This window comes from Mirounga leonina, unplaced genomic scaffold (genome assembly GCF_011800145.1).
Source record: "Mirounga leonina isolate KUSES-001 unplaced genomic scaffold, KU_Mleo_1.0 Mir_171, whole genome shotgun sequence".
Taxonomy (NCBI): domain Eukaryota; kingdom Metazoa; phylum Chordata; class Mammalia; order Carnivora; family Phocidae; genus Mirounga; species Mirounga leonina.
Window position 1 is genome coordinate 5,902,103 of NW_023270436.1, and position 19,670 is coordinate 5,921,772.

The 19,670-nt window shown below is 49.4% G+C and overlaps 1 protein-coding gene across 1 annotated transcript in view; it reads right to left on the reverse strand.

The window, feature by feature from the left end:
* The window catches only part of DNAH10 (dynein axonemal heavy chain 10), a 131,530-nt gene that overhangs the window by 24,748 nt on the left and 87,112 nt on the right, over positions 1-19,670 (reverse strand). The window contains exons 46-57 of the mRNA XM_035016704.1: positions 19,281-19,433; positions 18,057-18,317; positions 16,150-16,322; positions 15,037-15,130; positions 14,586-14,753; positions 13,825-14,013; positions 10,181-10,352; positions 6,228-6,431; positions 5,517-5,597; positions 2,611-2,808; positions 1,891-2,052; positions 8-182 (exon numbers count right to left, since the gene is read on the reverse strand). Of these exons, the coding sequence (XP_034872595.1) occupies positions 8-182; positions 1,891-2,052; positions 2,611-2,808; positions 5,517-5,597; positions 6,228-6,431; positions 10,181-10,352; positions 13,825-14,013; positions 14,586-14,753; positions 15,037-15,130; positions 16,150-16,322; positions 18,057-18,317; positions 19,281-19,433 (2,030 nt within the window). The remainder of the gene's footprint in view (positions 1-7; positions 183-1,890; positions 2,053-2,610; positions 2,809-5,516; positions 5,598-6,227; positions 6,432-10,180; positions 10,353-13,824; positions 14,014-14,585; positions 14,754-15,036; positions 15,131-16,149; positions 16,323-18,056; positions 18,318-19,280; positions 19,434-19,670) is intronic.

Genomic DNA, 19,670 nt, shown 5'->3' on the forward strand with positions numbered 1-19,670 from the left:
CGGTTACCTGATCTCGGTCACGTCCGATTTGTCCAGCTTCTGCAGCTCCAGCTTGGCGGCCTCTAGGATGGGCATGACCTCAGCGAGGGCCATCTCGGCCTCAGCCTTCTCCACTGCGATGATCTTGTTTTGTTCTTCTATCTCCATGGCTTTTTCTTCTGCGAGCTTCTTCTTTTCCTCGGCTGTGGGGGGAGGGGCAGGTCAGTGAAGCTTCTGGGCGTGGAGAGGAGAGACCACGACCACTGACACAAAGCAGCAGAGAGCCCTCCAAGGTGGGTGCTGGGCTGACAGGGGGATCTAACGAGCTCGGGCCAATAGGGCGGCCTTGGGTGTTCCTGCTAGAAGAGAAGTCCTCACCGGGCACGGGGTCTCCAACCCCAGGACCGCTACTCTCACTCTGACTGGCCCACCCAAGTCCCACCACTCCATCCACTGGACGGCCCCCAACCCCGCTTGGCCAGTGTGAGCTGAGGACACCAGGGCTGCCCTTCCTGTCTTTCTGGCTCACTGAAAGCTCTCTGCTTCTCATCACCATCTCCTAGGTTTGTTCAGGCCCTGCTGGAAAGCCACCCCTCCTAAGGTGGCCTGCCCCTTCTGTCACTCTGGACCTCACTGCTCTATTTGCTTCATGACACTGATGGAAATCTAGCATTTCACCTAATTATTGGCTCATTGATTGGTTCCAGTCACTAGAATGTAGGCATCTCCCCAAGGGCTGTAACCCCAATGCTTAGCACAGAGCTCAGCTCACAGTAGGTGTACTGGGTTGACTAGTGTTCCCCACAGTCCGCGTCTACCCACAACCCCAGAATGCGATCTTATTTGGAAAGAGGGTCTTTGGACATCTGATGAGTTCGTGTGAGGTCATACTGGGTTAGGGCGGGTCCTAAACCCAATGGCTTATGTCCTTATAAGAAGACCACGTGAGGACACAGAGACATAGAGGGAAGAAGGTAATGTACCATTGGCCCCAGGCACTGAGATGAACCTAAAAGCCAAGGACTGCCAGCAAATGCCAGAGGCTGGAAGAGGCAAGGAGGGATCCTCCGCTAGAGCCTTTGGAGGGAGCACGGCCCTGCTGACACCTTGACTTTAGACTCTGGTCTCCGGAATGGTGAGAGAGTCAACTTCTGTTGTTTGAAGGCCCCCAGCTGTGGTCATTTGTTTGGGCAGCTCTAGGAAACAAATGTACTGTCCCTTGTCCGCAGGCCCCAGGTGGGACAGGAGCCCAAGGACTTGAGCATCACAGCCATGCTCATAACCAGTTTGGTGCATCACCATCCTGCGGGCCCGGGGGCCCTGCTAAAGTTCCTGCGGCTCTGCTTCAGCAAATGGCCCCAGGGAACCCAGACAGCAGGCACCTGCTAAACAGAGGCTGGATGCCCTCGGATTTTCCAGTGCAGCGTCCTCTAGGGAGTCCTGTCCATAGTCAACAAGCAAGCGTTGACGGAGCATCTGTACGGTGAAAGCATGTACGGGCCCTGACACTGAAGGATCCTGGCCCAGGGAGGGATTCTGGCTGGAGCGACAGGAAGACAAACACATGGGAAGAAGGAAGCGAGGTCACAGCCGTGAAACCGTCGGAACTGAGAAGCAGAGCGGAGACCGTCAGCACTGTCGGGGTGCCGAGAAGAGGGGCCCGCGGGGCAAGTATCACAGAGGAGGTGGACCTGGAGCAGAACCGCATTGAAGGAGGGCTGGAGTGACTGCAGGTGAGCTCAGCACAGCGGGGAACCCACCGGAGGGGCCCAAGAAGCCCCACACGTAGGAATGCTCGTCATGCTCAGGAGAAAAACGGCAGGCTGACAAGTGGCTTCTCGAGGATGTCCCCCAGGGGAGCCCTGTCCTGTCTGGGGGAGCCCCTGCCCCTCAAGCTGGCCCCACACTCACCTATGGCCGTGTTGGTGGCGATCTCCTCCAGCAGGGCCTCACAGGCGGCCGACTTCTCCGCCAGCACGACCTTCTGCACAGCCAGCTTCTGGTTCAGCTCGTCCAGCTGGATGGTGGCCTCCTTCAGCTTGTCCAGCCCCCCCTCCAGACGCTTGCACTGAGCTACGGAAAGAGAGAAGCTGTGTTCGTCACAAGGGTGGGTGCTGTTCCCCACACGCCTGGGGCAAGCATTCCAGGGGTCTCACTGTGATCCGTCCCACTGGGGCTCAACCGAAAAAGTCATCTTCATGAGACGTCAGGCACCATTCAGTACCTCTACCACCATGCTGGGACCGCATCGGCCGAAATAAATGTATTTCTGAAAACAGCGTTTCACTTGGCCAACAGCCAGAGCATTTTTTCAAAAGCATTTCCCGACAGAGCATGTTGTGGCCATCAGACCCTATCTCTAGGCAGCGAAAATGCAGAGCTCCAAAGGGCATGATCCAACACTGCGGCTCTGCTTCAGCAAATGGCCCCAGGGAACCCAGAAAGCGAATAAAAATACGAGCATGCCAGGCCTCTCCCATCCAGAAGAATCGCTCTGAGAAGTAAAATCCAGAACATGCTGTACTTGGCCTCAATCCTGAGTACACCTGCGCTTGCTAATAAAGCACCTGCTTAAAGACAAGGTCAGCACTTGGATCCTCTCTCGTTCCCTACCCCATCCCCCCGTCTTACCTATGTTATACTGAGTTTTCTCATCCAGCAGTTTTGAATACGTGTTAATAAAGTCCAGGTAGTTTTTGGGGGTTACATAGTTGCTACGTCTCAATTTCTGTAGAAATTGTTTGCTGAATTCACCCACGGATTTATGGACCAAAACAACGTGCTCCACCACACTATCTGTGTTTTCCACCGGGATCATCGGATTAGTCCCTGAAGAGAAAAGAATGGGAAAAATGCCTCTGAGATGATGGGAAAGAGCAGCTTCCCAAAGAGTTAAACACGGGATTCCTATATGACCCAGCAATTCCGCTCCGAGGCATGGACCCAAAAAGACCTAAAAACGTCAGGCAGACTCTTGCAGGCCAATGCTCATAGCTGCGCTGCTCACGACAGCCAAAAGCAGAAGGGACCCAGTGTCCGTCAACAGATACCCAGATAAACAGAATGCGGTCCATCCACACGATGGAAGAAAGGAAACTCTGCCCCGTGACACAACACAGATGAAGCTCAAGAACATGCTGAGTACAAGAAGCCAGGCATGAAAGGACAAATGTTACATGATTTGACTTCGTATTAAGTCTCTAGAATAGGCAAATTCAAAGACAGAAAGTAGATGAGAGGTTACAGCGTGGGGGGTTGGGGCGGGGGGTACGGGAAGTTCGTGTTTCATGGGGACAGTTTCAGTTTTACCAGATGGAAGGAGGTCTGGAGCTGGATGGTGGTGGCGGCTCCACAAGAATGTGAATGTGCTTAATGCCGCGAGCTCGACTCCTAAAAATGGCTAAAATGGCAAATTTTATGTTATAGATGTTTTAGCACAAGAAAAAGGTGCTAGAAAAATGTTCACTAGAGAAAGGAAAAAAGCAGCTATCACTTGGTTGGTGGCTCTTCTGGGCCACGGGACCGATCCATGCTCTGGCAATTCCTCTTTCCCTGCGGGTAGAAGGTCTGTCTCCGGGGCTGGCTGTGCCACTGTCCGCGGAGGGGGCTCGGGGTTTCAGGAGGGAAACACACCCAGTGTCCCTGCTGGATCCCTTGTGCCCAGCGCACAGTGGGCACAAAGTGGGCCTTCCTCTACATCTGTTGAAACAATCAATCATCACTTCCAGTGCTCAGATCACATCTGTTGGACCACCTAACAGACAGCACAACATACTCAACACGGAATGTGCCTTCAACTAAAATGAAGGAAGAGAAGATTGACCAAAAGTAACCATTCAGCCGGATGCTGCGGGTTTGATCTTGAATTATACAAGGGGCCAGCACTCCACAGCCCACGGTGCAAATATCCATACTTTGGGGCACAGTTAGCCCAACGCCAGGGAATCTGTTCCAAGAAAAAAAAAATTCTAAGCGAATTCGGCGTGGTGTTGTTTATGACACGGAGCCACTGAATACTGAAAGCAAACCTCAGTGCTGCTAACACACGGGAATGGCTCACGTGCCTACGGAAGCTGAGGCACACCTGGATCGGGTGACCACGCAGGACACATGCGTCCCACCACCTGGTTTTGTAGACAGTTTGATGGGAACACAGCCACGCAGGCTCACGTACGTACTATCCGCGGCTGCCTTTGTGATTCAGTGGCAGACATGAGTAGTTGCAACCGAGCCTGCATGACCCACGAGGCCGAAAATATTTACCATCTGGTCCTTTACAGAAAAAGTCTGCTGATCCCCAAGGCATATTGTCAGTACAGAGCCATTTTCTTAGCCCCTGCGTGTTGATTCAAATTATGAGTGCTCCCTGTGTAAAGGGACAAATGATTTATTTACTGAACACATATGTAGAAGGTAGAAACTATTGACAAGGCCACCCAGTGTCATTTGCCGTGAATCTGCTCAAGTTAGGTCCAGATAAAGAAAGCTTTTCCCTAAAGATGAAGCTTTTCCCTAAAGATGAAGAACTTCCTTTCTTATTTCGAAGATTAAAATTAATAACCAAGGACTTAAGTGTTTGAAACTTCTGAGCAAATTCAGCGCTGACTGATAATCAATTGGCCTACTAAAAGGTCCTTTGGGCATCCTTTGAGTCAGGGATCAGGCACACTTCTACTGTAAAGAGCTAAACAGTAAATATTCGGCCCTCGTGGGCCTTATGGTCTCTGCTATAATTCCTCAACCCTGCAGTCTGAAGTTTAAAAGCAGCCATAGACATCATGTTCGTTGACAAATGAGTCAGTGCCCCAATCACATTTTGTTTACCAAAACAAGCCATTGGCCACATTTGGCCCAAAGGCCATGATGTGTCAGTCCCTGCTTCGGATGATAACTGGTCAGTTTTATCTTAAATTGTCCTTGTAAGTCCCCTGAAATCCCTTTATTTTTTAAAGATTTATTTATTTAGGGGCGCCTGGGTGGCTCAGATGGTTAAGCAGCTGCCTTCAGCTCAGGTCATGATCCCAGGGTCCTGGGATCGAGCCCCGCATCAGGATCCAAGCCCGCTTCTCCCTCTGCCTCTGCCCATCTCCCTACTCATGCTCGCTCTCTATCTCTATGTCTCAAATGAATAAATAAAATCTTTAAAAAAAAAAAAAAAGATTTATTGAGAGAGAGAGAGAGAGAGCACACACAAGCAGGGAGATGGGGAGAGGGAGCGAGAGAATCTCAAGCAGACTCCCTACTGAGCATGGAGCCCAATGGAGGGCTCAGAGCCCAGGACCCTGAGATCATGACCTGAGCCAAAATTAAGAGTCAGACACTGAACTGACTGAGCCACCTAGGCACCCCCAGCCCCCTGAAATCTTTAGATTAAAACACAGTATAAGCCAAAAACACACTGACAAACTTCAAAACCATTCACGGCCATGGGGGTGAATGGTGAAGGGATCTACTGGACCAAAATTCCAAGTCAGAAAAGCAATAACAAGTTATTTTGTTATACCATTAACACGGCCCCCCCATTAGCGGTCACGTACCTAAAAATGACTTAGCGACCGCGTGCAAGGCTTGAGAAGGCCAGGGCATGAACCAATCAATACCAGTGTTATTTACAAGACCTTGAGAAGGAGAGACAAAAGAGATGATCAGTCTGCAACCCTAAGACGCTCGAGGACAGTGACACGCTCTTCAGCACCCAGCACATTGGTGAAAGAGCTAGACGTGTCCAAGGCTAATTCACCCAAAGCAGAGTTTCTCAACCTCAGCGTGACTGACATTGGGCCGCATGGTCCTCTGCGGCAGGACTGTCTGAGCAGCGTGGAACGTCCAGCAGCACCCTGGCCTCTATCAACTGGATGTCGGTAGCACGCTCCCTGACACACCCAATGCGACAAGCGAAAATGTCTCCAGGCATTGACAAATGTCCCTGAGAGGGGCCCAGTAAAATCACCCCCCACTTCACCACCTCTGCTCTAGAGGTCTAGGACTGCACCTTCTGCGAGGCTGGCAGGACGGTCCAAACAGAGGAGAGCAGAGAGCTCACTACGGGCCGCACACCGGGGCCAAGGAGCATTTCCTGGTGTGGGAAGACAGCGCCCAGCCCGAGAGCCTGCTGGCCATTGTGAGGGGCAGAGCGGGGCCCACATTCCAGCCCAGGGCCCAGGCCATGTTTTGCTTTGCCGGGAACGCCCTGCCGGGGGGGTGGGAGGGGGAGCGGGAATGGCTGTGCATGCTCAGCTCAGGGGCACCTGGGAAATTCCTGCACCGGGTCCTCAGGGTGTCCCCGACCGGCGACATGCCCAGGACGATGTGCAGGTTGTTTGCGCTCTTGTTCACGAAGTACTGCCACACGGACTCCTTGGCCAGGCCCGTCCCTTGCTTCAGGGCTTCTGGTCCGATCTGACTGAGGATCGTCTCCTTCTCCTCTTCTGGGAAAAGCGCCGGCACGATACCTGGAAAACAAAGACACGTTGGGTTTTTCAGCCCCGGGGTCATCATTTCTCTAGGCCCCGAAATGACAGAAGCACAGCATCCCTGGAGGAGCGGAGGATGCCAAGGCCAAGGAGCAGGGTTGGGCCCTGACTCTGAGCCCTGAGGCTCACACGCCGTGTGTCAATCCCTTTGAGCCTCAATCTCCTCATTGGCGAAATGGGAGGAATAAATGCTTCCCGCTTACCTGGGAGGGTGATCGTGAGCGTCAGAGCGGGGGTACCCAACCAGGGACAAGTGTGCCCCCTAAGAGACATTGGCAACGTCCGGAGACATGTTTCGTTGCCCCAGCTGATGGGTGTGTTGGGGCTAATGGCAGGGAGCAGGTAGAGGCCGAGGGTGCTGCCAACCAGCCTCGGAGAGGAGAGCCCAGGAGAACCGCTGATGTCGTCAGTGAGAAACTGCTGCCGGGGGTAAGGCCTTCAGAAAATAAACAGCCTAGACCGCGTGGGGTGCTGTTAAGTGAGGCCCCCCGCAACACTCTCAGCCTTCACAGAAATACACCCCAGCCCTGCAAGGGGCTGGTTTACAGATACGGAAAATGGGGCTGACACGTCCCCGCCTGTTCACGAGCCTGAAACCCACATGTGCAAAGTCCGATGCCAATCCGAGGAAGCGTGTGCTAAATGCGCTGTGCGTAGCCCGGCCTGCAGACACCCCGGGCGCTCAGGAGCCTCGAAGCTGCCGCCGTGGAGGAGGCTTCTCAGGGGAGGGGGACCCTGCGCCGCACAGGAGCCAAAATCAGGGAACTTGCACTAGACTGGAGGAGAATCACTTCTCCACTCTACGCCTGCCTGTGGTTTGGGTGGTCTGCCCCATCAGAACCCCTGCGCCGACCGCCGAAGGGATGGGCTCAGAGGTGGGCATGTGATCCGAGCCAGCCGATCAGAGCCCTGTTGGGGACTCCGGCCGCAACATCTGGGAAAGAGAGTCTCGTTCACCCAGGCTGAGCAAAGAGCATGCAAGCCTGGAGCTCCTAGTATCCATTTGTGGGTTTTTTGTTGTTGTTGTTTTGTTTTTTAGTTACTTTGGGAAAATTCAAAAATGCGAAGACAAGAGAACAATGGTAATGCCAAGACAGGGCGGGGGAGAGACGAATTAGTGACTGATCTCTTTCGAGCCCCTGAATCCAACCATGCCCCGGGACTTTTTCAGTCTTGTGAATCAATACTGACTGCCCCATTTCTCTTTAATTTCCTGTAAGCCAATCGGAGTTGAGTTTCCATCATGTGCAACCACGGAGGCCGCTAAAGAGAGCGGCAGAGAGAGAGTGTGGCAGGCAGGACGAACAGCATGGGCAAGAAGCAGAGGCAGGACGGCACAGAAGGAGGGCAGAGGAACTCGGGCTGCAGAAATAGAAGTCAGTCTGTGGAGACCCAGAGCACCGAAAGCGTCCGAGAAAGGGAGCTGGTGATGTGCTCGGACGGCAGGGTTTGAGTTGATCAAGGTAGGGATGTGTGTGAAGAGTCGAGGTCAGACATGATGAGGGTCTGGCTCTGATGGATGGTAAAGGGGATGCGAGGGAAGGGACAGGTTTCAGAGACAAATGAGAAAGCGTGATGTGGGAGAGGCCAGGAATCAACACAGCAGTTCAGGCCTAATGAGAATTCTGGAATAATGAAGTAAATGGGAAGGTGCTGAGAGAGCCCCCTGATGACAAGAAAGCAGCCAGATTTTCGCTAGGTGGGGTATTGTCTTAACTATATCTATGCCATTTCAAATTAGTACCACGCATTCTTATTTAATATCTGATAGGTTCCCATACAGAACGAAGCTGACACAGCAGGCCTGGGGCTGCACTCCTTACAAAGGCCTGCGTACAGGGTTGGCCCCTGGCCGGCGTCCGGGAACTTGGACTTGGGGAGGGTTCCCACCACCGTTCATCCATCCAAGTGGCTCACCTACAAACAGTGTGGTCTATGCTGACCACCTGCTTCCCCTCTGGAAATCTGGAATCTTGGTCATGCCAGGCAGCAGGTGCCTACATGACCAGCCCCCAGTGAACCCCCTGGGTGCTGAATCCCTAATGGGCTTCCCTGGGAGACGACCCTTCACATGGGGTGTCACAATCAGAGGGAAAGGACTTAAACGTGTCCTGTGTGACTGCCCTGCAAGAGGGTTCTGGAAGCCTGTGCCTGTTTCCCCAGACATCCCCCCCGTGTACCTCTTCCCCTTTGCTGATGATGCTTCACGTCCTTCTGCTGTAATTAGATCATAGCCGTGTAGTCTGCAAGAAATACAGGAACTCGCTCCAGGTTCTCCTCCTACCATCTCAGCCTCTGGCTCACTCCGCCTCTTCTCCCTGAACCCAGTCCTGGGCTCACCTGATTTCTCGAACTCTCCCCCCAGATGCTTCCATCCATCCCCAAGGCTTGGGGAACCACACGCCAGTGATGCTAAAATTGACATCTCCGCCCTGGGCCCCTATTCTGAGAGCCAGACCCCTGTAATCCAACCACCCATCTGCTAGGGGTTGTGTTGCCCCCAAAAAGAGATGTTGAAGTCCCCAAGACCTCAAAATGTGACCTCACTTGGAAACAGGGTCTTTTCAGAAGTCATCAAGTTAAAATGAGGTCATTGAGGTAGGTCTTAAGCCAATACAACTGGTGTCCTTATTATAAAAAGGGGAAATGTGGATGCAGAGACAGACATGCACACACAGGGAGAGCGGGAAGGCAAAACCCGGGCGAGGCGTCACAAGCCAAGGAATCACAGAGACCAGCAGAAGCTGGAGAGAGGCCTGGGACAGTCTCCCCCAGAGTCCCAGAAGGAACCACCCCTGCCGACACCATGGTGTGGGACCTCCAGACTGTGAGACAACAAATGTTAGTGGTTTTAGATTTTTTTTTAAGTGATCTCTACCCCTAACATGGGACTCGAACTCACAACCCTGTGATCAAGAGTTGCACGTTCCCCCGACCGAGCCCACCAGGCGCCCTAAATATCTCTGGTTTTCAACCACCCATTCCATGGTCATTTGTTACAGCAGCCCTAGCGTGCTAGCTAATACACTCTGTGATGTTCTGTTTGGATTTCTTGTAAGTGTAACACACTCCACACATCCTGAGCGGCACAAGCCCCCAGCTGGTCTTCCCCCTCCTAGCAATGGGACCACTCATCACTCGCTCCGGCCAGAAACTGGGAGCCTCCTGGGTGCGCTCTCCCTTACTTGCCCTCATCCGATCTGTACAAGTCCTGTTGGCTCCACCTCCAAACTAGCTCGTGAATCCACCCACTTCTTTTTTTTTTTTTTAAAGACTTTATTTATTTATTTGAGAGAGAGAATGAGATAGAGAGAGCATGAGAGTGGGGAGGGTCAGGGGGAGAAGCAGACTCCCTGCTGAGCAGGGAGCCCGATGTGGGACTCGATCCCGGGACTCCAGGATCATGACCTGAGCCGAAGGCAGCCGCTTAACCAACTGAGCCACCCAGGCGCCCTGAATCCACCCACTTCTCTCCATTCCCACCGCCCCCAGCCCCCGCCCGGCACCGTCCAGACCCAGGTCACCGGCCACCCTCTCCCGTTCTCACCTCCCTCTTGCCTAGACCCCACGGGGCAGGGACCCGTGAAAACATAAGCCTAGGCCACATCATTGCCCAGACAGTGACCTCTAATCTGCTCTACGTGACCCACCAGGTGTGCGCCGAGTGGCCCCTCCACCTGCCCTTGTAACCAGCCAGCACGTCCCTCGCGGGAGCAGCCCCCCAGCACCTGACGTCAGCATGTTGTTGATGAGCTCCAGGAAGCCCTCCTCGGCCACGTGGGCGTCCGTGAACAGGAAGATCATCATTTTGTTCTCGATCCCGAGTTTGAGGTAAAGGTTCTTCAGGTCTTCCCGGAAGTTGTTCTCAGAATAGCCTCGGGTCAGAAGGATCTCAAATACCTGCCGACAAAGAGCACAGCAGCGGTGAGACCACCGGCCAACGGCGGGGGGGAGAGGGGCAGGCTGTGCAGCCGTCTCGGGGACACGAGTGACAGCGAAAGCAGACGCCCCGGGCCATCTTCACAAACGCTGCTGAGTGGGAAACGCAGGACGAAGGAAACTCGGACATCCCTTTGCGTCAGACGAGCGGTGACAGATATATGCTGTGTGTGCACACACGTGTAGGCGTGACAGTGTGTGCGGGGGACACAGGTCTGTGCAGGTGGGATCACGTGAGTACGGCCGAAAAAAGGACACCTTCGGTCATTAAACGAATCGTTTGAGTCACAGGGCAGGGGGACAGCCGGGAACGGGGACGGGGTGGGGGGCAGGAAGCAGAGGATGGGCCAAGCCACGAAGGACAAGGAAAAATGAAACATACACACACACAAGCACAACCGTAACGTGTGGGCACAGTCTCGTTCAGAGTTCATCGAAAATGAGAGAGATCGTGGGAAGATGTGTAGGGCAACTAAGGAAGAAGCCATTTCAAATTCTTAAATTTAAAAATCTTACTACACACAAAATAGACATAAATGTAAACGAGGACACAAATTTCAGTCACCTCTTTTCCCTTCATTTCCCTTGGCCCCGGGGGCATACACGTGTTAACTGCAAGCAGCCCACTGTCAGCTCCGAAACAGCTCAGAAGACTTACAGGAACTCGAATGTCCCCAGGACCTAGCCTCCCCTTGACCCCAATTCACACCCACGCACGGGGGCACACGCACCCTCTGTTCCACTCACGTGTCCTTGCACAGCACTCGGTGCACTTCCACACTTACACTCACGTGGTCGCACAGACCTTCACATTGTCTCTCTCTCTCTCTCTCTCTCTCTCTCTCTCTCTCACACACACACACACACACACACACACACACACACACACACGCTCAAGGCAACACGGATGACGTTCAGCCAAATATTTGGTCTCCGGTTCCATCTGACACCTGCAGACCCTATCCGTCCTCCCCGGGTGCAGCTTCTCTGCTTCCCCACCACAGTTCCTAACTCCACTTGGCATGAACCGCTCGCTGGGATCCTGCCCACCACCCCCCAGCCTCCCCTCCACTTCCCGGGCAGGGCACAGCGACAGCCCAGCTCGCCTTCATCCTCCTCCTCGGTCCCTCGGGCACCCTCTCTCTGCCATTCCCCGAGGCCAAGACGCACAACCACTACCTCAGAGGAAAGTTATGTCTGATTTACCCAGACCCATCAACAGAAAAAAATCAACTTGTCTAGAAAAAGGTACAATTATAAAACAATGACATTTTGGTCACATTTTTTTTTAAGATCTATTTATTTGAGAGAGAGAAAAAAAGCAAGCAAGGGGAGAGGGAGAGAATCCCAAGCAGACACCCCGCTGAGCACAGAGCATACATGGGCTCGATCCCACGACCCTGAGATCACCACCTGAGCCGAGACCAAGAGTCAGCTGCTCAACCGACTGAGTCACCCAGGCGCCCCTTGCTCACACATTGTATCAGATTTTAAAGATAAATCAACCAAATTTGTTTTTTCACTTTTCTAGAAATGTTTTAAACAAAAGGTCAATATTTGTGAAATACTGCAAGCTAGATTCATTCAACTAACCCTGACTGCTCTTCTATATAAAGAGTTCTCACAAATCAGTAAGTGCATAAAAAGGCAGCTCACAAAAGAGAAAAGACAAATATCCAATGAGCATATAAAAAGATATTCAGATTTCACTATGAATTTGAAGAAAGAAATGCTTATTTAAACTATACTATATTTCACCTATAATATTGGCAAATATCAGAATGACAGTATCCAGCGGTGGCAAGAACAGGGGAAAATGGATATTACCAGTAGCATAAATCAGGATAATCCTTTGTTGTGGCTGCTATTGGTTGTTAAGGCATTTAAATGAACAAACCAAGCAAGATGAAGGACATAATGCCACTGTCCTCATCACCCATATTTAACCTTTGCTTAAAAAAAAACCCACATCCGGGTGCCTGGGTGGCTCAGTTGGTTAAGCGACTGCCTTCGGCTCAGGTCATGATCCTGGAGTCCCGGGATCGAGTCCCGCATCGGGCTCCCTGCTCGGCAGGGAGTCTGCTTCTCCCTCTGCCCCTCCCCCTCTCATGCTCTATCTCATTCTCTCTCTCAAATAAATAAATAAAATCTTTAAAAAAAAAAAAAAACCCACATTGTCATGCATGGGTCTTGGCAATGACTCTTTAGATATGACACTAAAGCATAAGCAACGAAATCAAAAATAAACAAGTGATTTGTAGAGATGACTCTTCTCCAAAATTCAGCCTCCCTGCATGTTACACATCTCCACTTGGAGAGGCCCCCGGGAGTGAACTGCCAGTGGGCATGGCGGGAGCTCACTGGAAGATTCTGAGAATGGTGTGGAGAAACAGGAACCCCAACGCAGTGCTGGTGGGACTGGAGAATGGTACGGTCGCTTTGGAAAACAATCTGGCAGTTTCTCAAGTGATTAAACATGAAACTGCCATATGGCCCGGCAATTCCACCGCTAGGTATCTACCCAAGAGACACAAAAACACATGTTGACACACAGACTTGTATGTGAATGTTCAGAGCAGCGCCGTTCACAGCGGCCAAAGGGTGGAAACAACCCACATGGCCATTAACGGGTGAAGGGGTAAACAGAATGTGGTCAATCCAGACAACAGAACACGATTCAGCCATAAAGAGGAATGAAGTACTGATCCGTGGAGGGAGCTTGAAAACATTACTACGCTAAGTGAGAGAAGCTATCACAAAAGACCACATCCTCTATGATTCTATTCACAGGAGAGTCCAGGACAGGGAAGTCCACAGAGACAGAAAGTAGATTAGTGTTTTTTTTAGGGCTGGGTGAAGGGCAGAAAGCTAAGGGGCATGGGATGTCTTTTGGAGGTGACAAAAATGTCCTCAAATACACTACAGTGATGGTTGTGTGGATCTGTGAATATACTGGAAAGCCCTGAATTGCACATGGGTGAATTGTATGACCAGTGAATTATATCTCAATAAAGCTATTGCTTTGGGGGTTTTTTTCGTTTTTTTTTTTTTTAAAGAGATTCTAAGAATGGCCCAGAACTGTGTGGGCTGGTCGTGCAGATACAACGGCCAGGAAGCAAGTTGCTGACCCGAATGCTGGGTCCACGGAGGTTTGGGCCAATCCCTCCTCCACATGAATACACACCACAAACCACAAGACTTGCTCATGTTTGACTCTCAAATTTGATTTGACATAGTCTCCACTCCAAAGATAATACAAAAGTTAGATTCTTTGGACATTCAGTTAAAATAATAACAAGAAAAAAAAAGCAACTCTACACTCCATGAAAACATCATGTTATGATCTGTTATAGATTATTCCAATATTTGCATGAACTACCAATGGCTGAAATTGGTTTAACAAACTTATTTCTGGGAGGGGAGGTTGACTCACCTCGCAGCCGGCTGTGAAGGCGGCCAGCCTGGCAAGAGACTGCTTCCCAGAGCCTCCAACCCCGACCAGCAGGGCGTGGCCACGGTCCATCCGGATGATGCGATGCACACGGGTTAGGTGCTCCAGAGCATCATCAAAGAGAACTAAGTTCATTTTGGTGTTGCTTTCATTATACTCCTCAAGAATTTCCTGAATTAAAAAAAAAAATTGAAAAGGATCACTGGATTTTAAGAGACAGACTATTTCCTTTTGTCCAGGGGGAATTAAGAACAGAGGATTGGTTTTCTTTTCAATAATCTATAGTGGTTGAAATAATGAAATCATCTGGGTTTATGGGACTAAATCTAGTGTTGACAGCTAAGGTTTTGATCTGCTGGTTTGTGATCAGCCAGCAGTGAGCCAAAGCTCATTACAGGGCTCAAGTCATGAGTTAAAATGAAAATGAGTATCAGAGAGTCAGCTGAGTAGTTCCCAAACCTGGCTGTGCATTTGAACCCCGGGACCTTTCATGGGCTTGAAGAAGGGAAATTCAGAAGGGCGAGGCCAGGGGCCCGTGCATTTAACACATTCCTCAGGTCATTCCGTGCACCGCCGGACGTGGTGATCACCGGACTGGACACGAGCCTACATTCTGAACCTTGAGACAGCGTCATGGGTATTCTTCTCAGCTCTGCCTCCTGAGTACCCGTGCAGTGCTTGGTTCCCCTGAGAAGCGCTCCCAGGAAACGTGAGCGCATGGAGAAGATCACCCCCATCCACACCTGAAACAAAGCCTTGGCTGCCTCATAATCCTGGATGTCTTCATAAATGCGTGTTTCCTCTTCCTGCAAGGCCATCCGGAAGTCTCCAAACAGGATGGGATCCCGCATCACCACCTCCACATCATCGTTAAAATGTTCCATAACTAAGTCTCTTATGTGGTCTTGCACCTTTCGACAGAAAACCACTTAAGGACCCAGACTCAACAACATAGATGTGCTAAAACTTGTCAGAAAAAGAACATACGCTAAGATTATCTGAGGTAATTCCTTTTTTCCAGTTGCTACAAGGTACTTAATAACCCACCCTCCTTTATCTGTCAACTTCTGTTGTTAGTATATTTTTCTCCATTGGTGAACTATATAAAAAAAAATACATGGTGGGAGAGGGGGGTTACTACACTTGTTTATTTCACCCAGAGTTGAATTTGCTGGTCTATTTTGAGGTACTGACCAGTTGCTTGTCTGTTTCATTGATTAATCGGTCGTGGAAGACCCTCAGACACTCGTTTCTCCAGACTCTCACCATCTGGGTCACTGTCTGGAACCTACATGATGGAAGGGGCAAAATCAGTCTCGAAGTCATCTAGAGAGAGGTGCCACATGCCACTATTTTCAGATGGATACACAGGGCACAGAAAAGGACAACTTCTCTATAGTCCTTTTCTCCCCCTGGTCTCACATTAATGAAATTTAATGGAAACTAACAAATTAAGTGTAAAGACCATAAAATCACCATCTACAATTTATCCTCTGGTCAGGAAGAAAAAGAACATTATCTGTAAATGACATAAGTGACATAAAATGTATACCTGACCCGGCTCCTATTTGCTGGGATATATGGATTTAAAATCAGCATCAAGGCCACTGGCCGCTTAAGAACCAGCTCCATCTGGCCCCAGTTCCAGAATTTTCTCTGGTTTCTGACAAAGAGCCCTCACCCCCTGCTATATACCTGGAGCTGTCTTCTCCTGAACTATCATTCCAAACCCTTCAAGGGTACCTGAGAATAAGTTTGGGTACGTGGAAAGCCCTCAACTAACTCACTTTTCAAAATTTTGTGGACTCAACGTGAATCCACAAAATCGGACTATGCTTGCAAATCTGCATAAAGTATACATTAACATAAATACACAAGTCTAGCTTTAACAAGAAAATGTCTACACCCAGACTTAAATCCTTTCTGTCCCCTGTGCTTACTTCTCCCAAAGACACACATAATGTAACCAATTAGCAACTGCAAACAATTCAGTTGCCTGAGCAAAAGGCAATTTTAGAACTAGGAACAAATGATCAGTATAGCAGTCCCACTGAAGGGCTAAATCCACTTGTCCACGTGTCCACACATCTGCCTTTCTTGATTCCACCTGTCTTCAAGTCAAGGGCTTACAAGTCATCAGGCCTTAACCATGCATTTAACTCTTCTCTTCATTTAACAAACAAAAAGTGGATGAATAAGGGATACATTGATTCATCGAGTTCATTGACAAGTCCTCTGCCATAAAAAAGTAAGAAAAAGCATCATCATACCAATGGGCCACATGTTAGTGAGACAAAACAAACTCACCGCTCTGGATTCGTAAGGACAAAACCATTAAAAACTCTCGAGAGATCCCGAAGATTAAAGATGTAATGGAACTTAGATGGAGTGGGAGGCAGGTCCTGCACAATGGTTTTGTAAAGCGCCAATGTGCAGAAAGTCAGCTTGTCACTCACAGCCATGATGCTTTCATGAAACACCTAAAAAATGAAGTGTCTATCAATGGGATGAATGGATAAGCCAATGTGGTCTATCCATACAGCAGCATATTATTTGGCCATATCAAGGAGCAAAGTATTAACACATAAACTACCTCACGGATGAACCTTGAAAACATAAGGCTAATGAAAGAGGCCAGTCACAGAACACCACATAGTAAATGATTTCGTTTATATGAAATGTCCAGAAGAGGGAAATCCACAGAGACAGAATGCAGATTAGCAATTGCCAGGGGCTGAAGGATGAGATAGTGTGACTGCTTTTGGGGTGACAAAGATATTTTGGAATTAGATAGTGGTGATGGTTGTACAACATTGTGAATGTACTCAATACCAATAAACTGCATACTTTATTTTTAAATATTTTATTTATTTATTTGACAGAGAAAGACACACAGAGAGAGGGAACACAAGCAGGGGGAGTGGGAGAGGGAGAAGCAGGCTTCCTGCCGAGCAGGGAGCCCGATGTGGGGCTCGATCCCAAGACCCTGAGATCATGATCTGAGCCGAAGGCAGACGCTTAATGACTGAGCCACCCAGGCGCCCCAAACTGTGTACTTTAAAATGGTTTAAATAACTAATTCTACACCATGTGAATTTTACCATAATTTTTAAAGAGGAGATATGTAGGGGCACCTCCGTGGCTCAGTTGGTTGAGCATCTGACTCAATTTCGGCTCAGTTCATGATCTCAGGGTCGTGAAATCAAGCCCTGTGTCAGACTCTGCACTGAGCATGGAGCCTCCTTAAGATTCTCTCTCCCTCTGCCCCTCCCACCACCCCCCATTCTTCTCTCGCTCTCTTAAAAAAAAAAAGAAAAAAATTAAAAGGTCAAAGAAACTTATCATCTGATTTGCTTTGTTTCCCTAAATTTTCACATTAACTGGCAAGTCAACATGATGTGAAACCAAAACCCAAAGCAGCCTTTGGTTTGCATTTGACTAGTGCAGACCTCCCAGTTTTGAAAGTGAATAGTTTAAGGTAAGGCGTGAACATGGCAGGTGCCCCCAGTTCCTACCGATCACACCTCACCATTCCATGCCTTTATCTTTCCTGCCCCTGAAGACTTTGTGTGCACAGACCTCACTGTAGGAGGGAAATGCCAGGACCAAAAGGTCATCGTTTAAATGAATGGGTTCCATTTTGCAGGAGGTGGTGGCCAAGTTAAATCATCATACTGAGAGCAGTAACTAGTATCTAATGAGTATCTGCTATGTCCTAGACACTGTGCCGCACATTTCACGTGCATTTTTCTCCTTTCATGCTCCCAGAAACTCAGTGACGTGGATACCATCATTATCTCCTTTCCAGATGAGAACCAGGTCTAGGAGAGCTCAAGGAACGTGCCCAGGGAGCAGAATGGGGTCTGATTCCCGGTCCTGGTCCCCTAGTTGAGTCACTGCTGCAACTCGATGTGGCACATGCAGCTCAGGGCCACATCATTACTTCTGTGGACCCAAGACACTCTTGCCTTCTGGGCCTCTTCCACCATAAAAATATATTACTTTATTTTTTACGACTGTACTGGTATAAAGATGAATATAATCCAGGCTAGACTATATTCATTTTTTTCTTCTGGTTTTGAAAGGAATCAGAACATTTTCATGGACCCCCCCAAAAGGACCGTGGGCCTCGTGCCTTCTGTGCCTAATGCCTAAGTTGACTTCTCCCCAACACAAGGCCCTCTAGTTTAGACAGCTAACTAAAAGCAAGTTACCGAGGTGTGGCCTTTCAGGATGGAGGAATAAATTAAATGCAAAGACTCCTCTGAAGGAAATGGTACATTGAAGACATTGAACAGTGAAATAAATCTCGGATCAACTTCATTGCGGCCTCCTCCAGCTTTTCCCATCGCAGCAATAAAGCCAAGGTCCCGAATGCTTTTACAGTTCAGCTCCTTCCCACGGTCATATAAGTAGCCTCTTTCCAACAGCAGCTTCAGCAAGGCGACTGGCTGTTGTGTGCCATATTCATCCACCTTGATTTAGTTTTTAAAGAAAAGAGATAACAGTAGTACCGTAAAAGAGAACTCAGGGATGCCTTTGCTGACCATCTGAACTAATTCTTGTCTCTTCTCTTACTCTCTGAGCACCGTGGTTTTCGTTCCACAGGGCTTCTCAAGGTTTGCGGCTATATATTCATTTGTAATTTTTTAAAATCCATCTCATAAGCTCCATGAGAGCAGGGACTACTTATGTTTTGTTCATCACTGCTCAGCACCAGACCCATAAGAGGTGCTCAATAAATATATGTTAACTGGATGTATGCATGGATGGATAAAAAGGTGTATGGGTGTGTGCATGGATAGATGAACAGGTGCATGAACAGATGGATGAGTGTGTGGATAGATGAATGGATAGATAAATGGAAGGATGGATGGTTGGATGGATGGATGGATGGATCCTGGCTCTGCACACAGTCTATGTGGAAGATAGATTTTCAGAGGAAAAAAACATGCTGCAGGAATTACATAAACTTAAATTTCAGTACTAAGATAGATTCACACCACTCAGGCTCTGGCCCCAGAAACACTCTCCTCATGCATGCTGAAGTTTCTCTTCCTTGGTAAATCCAGAGGAATCCTTGGGAAGTGTCTGCCGTATGCTTCCCAAGTATGTGGGACTGAGAACAATATTATCATCTAAGCACATTGGAAATCACTTACTCAACCACATGCTGTAAAGAGTTTGGAGGCTGCCTGCTGCTTACTTTACTCCTTTAAGAAAGCAAGGAAAGCCATCAGTAAGCAAAAGTCCCTCTGGGTAAGAAGAGCATTCCGGTAACATTGTCTCCTGAGCTGGCTCCCCATAACCAGCACCCTGCAGGTGTTACGAAGAATGAAGACACGTGTTCTCACGCTCCCAGACTCCATACACATACGCAACACAAACACAAGAACACAGCCTTGGCCACCGCTCCCTGCTCCACAACCTAAGGCTACCTTTGGCATATTCATGTCGTCCATGAACACCAGGAGGCGTTTTCCCATGGGTGGGCCATACGTGTCTTTGGTTCGTTTTTCCACATTTGCTTCCAAATTTCTTTGGATATCCATTGATGTGGTGCGGGAGGAGAAGTTGACAATTAACACAATCTGCAACAGAGAAGGATCATTCCAGAAGGTGGTCGTGTCTTCACAGTACCAGAGGGAAATGCTGGACCATGAGCTACCATCAATTTTGGAAATTCACTAGTATCTGAACTTTTTTATAACCCAACATGTGTCTGTCCTCCATTCTTTCCTTTTGGCAGGTGATACAGGGCAATAATGAGTGGCAGCACATGGGCCTTGGGCACAATGGGGACTGGGTAGGGGGGGATCTTAGTTCTG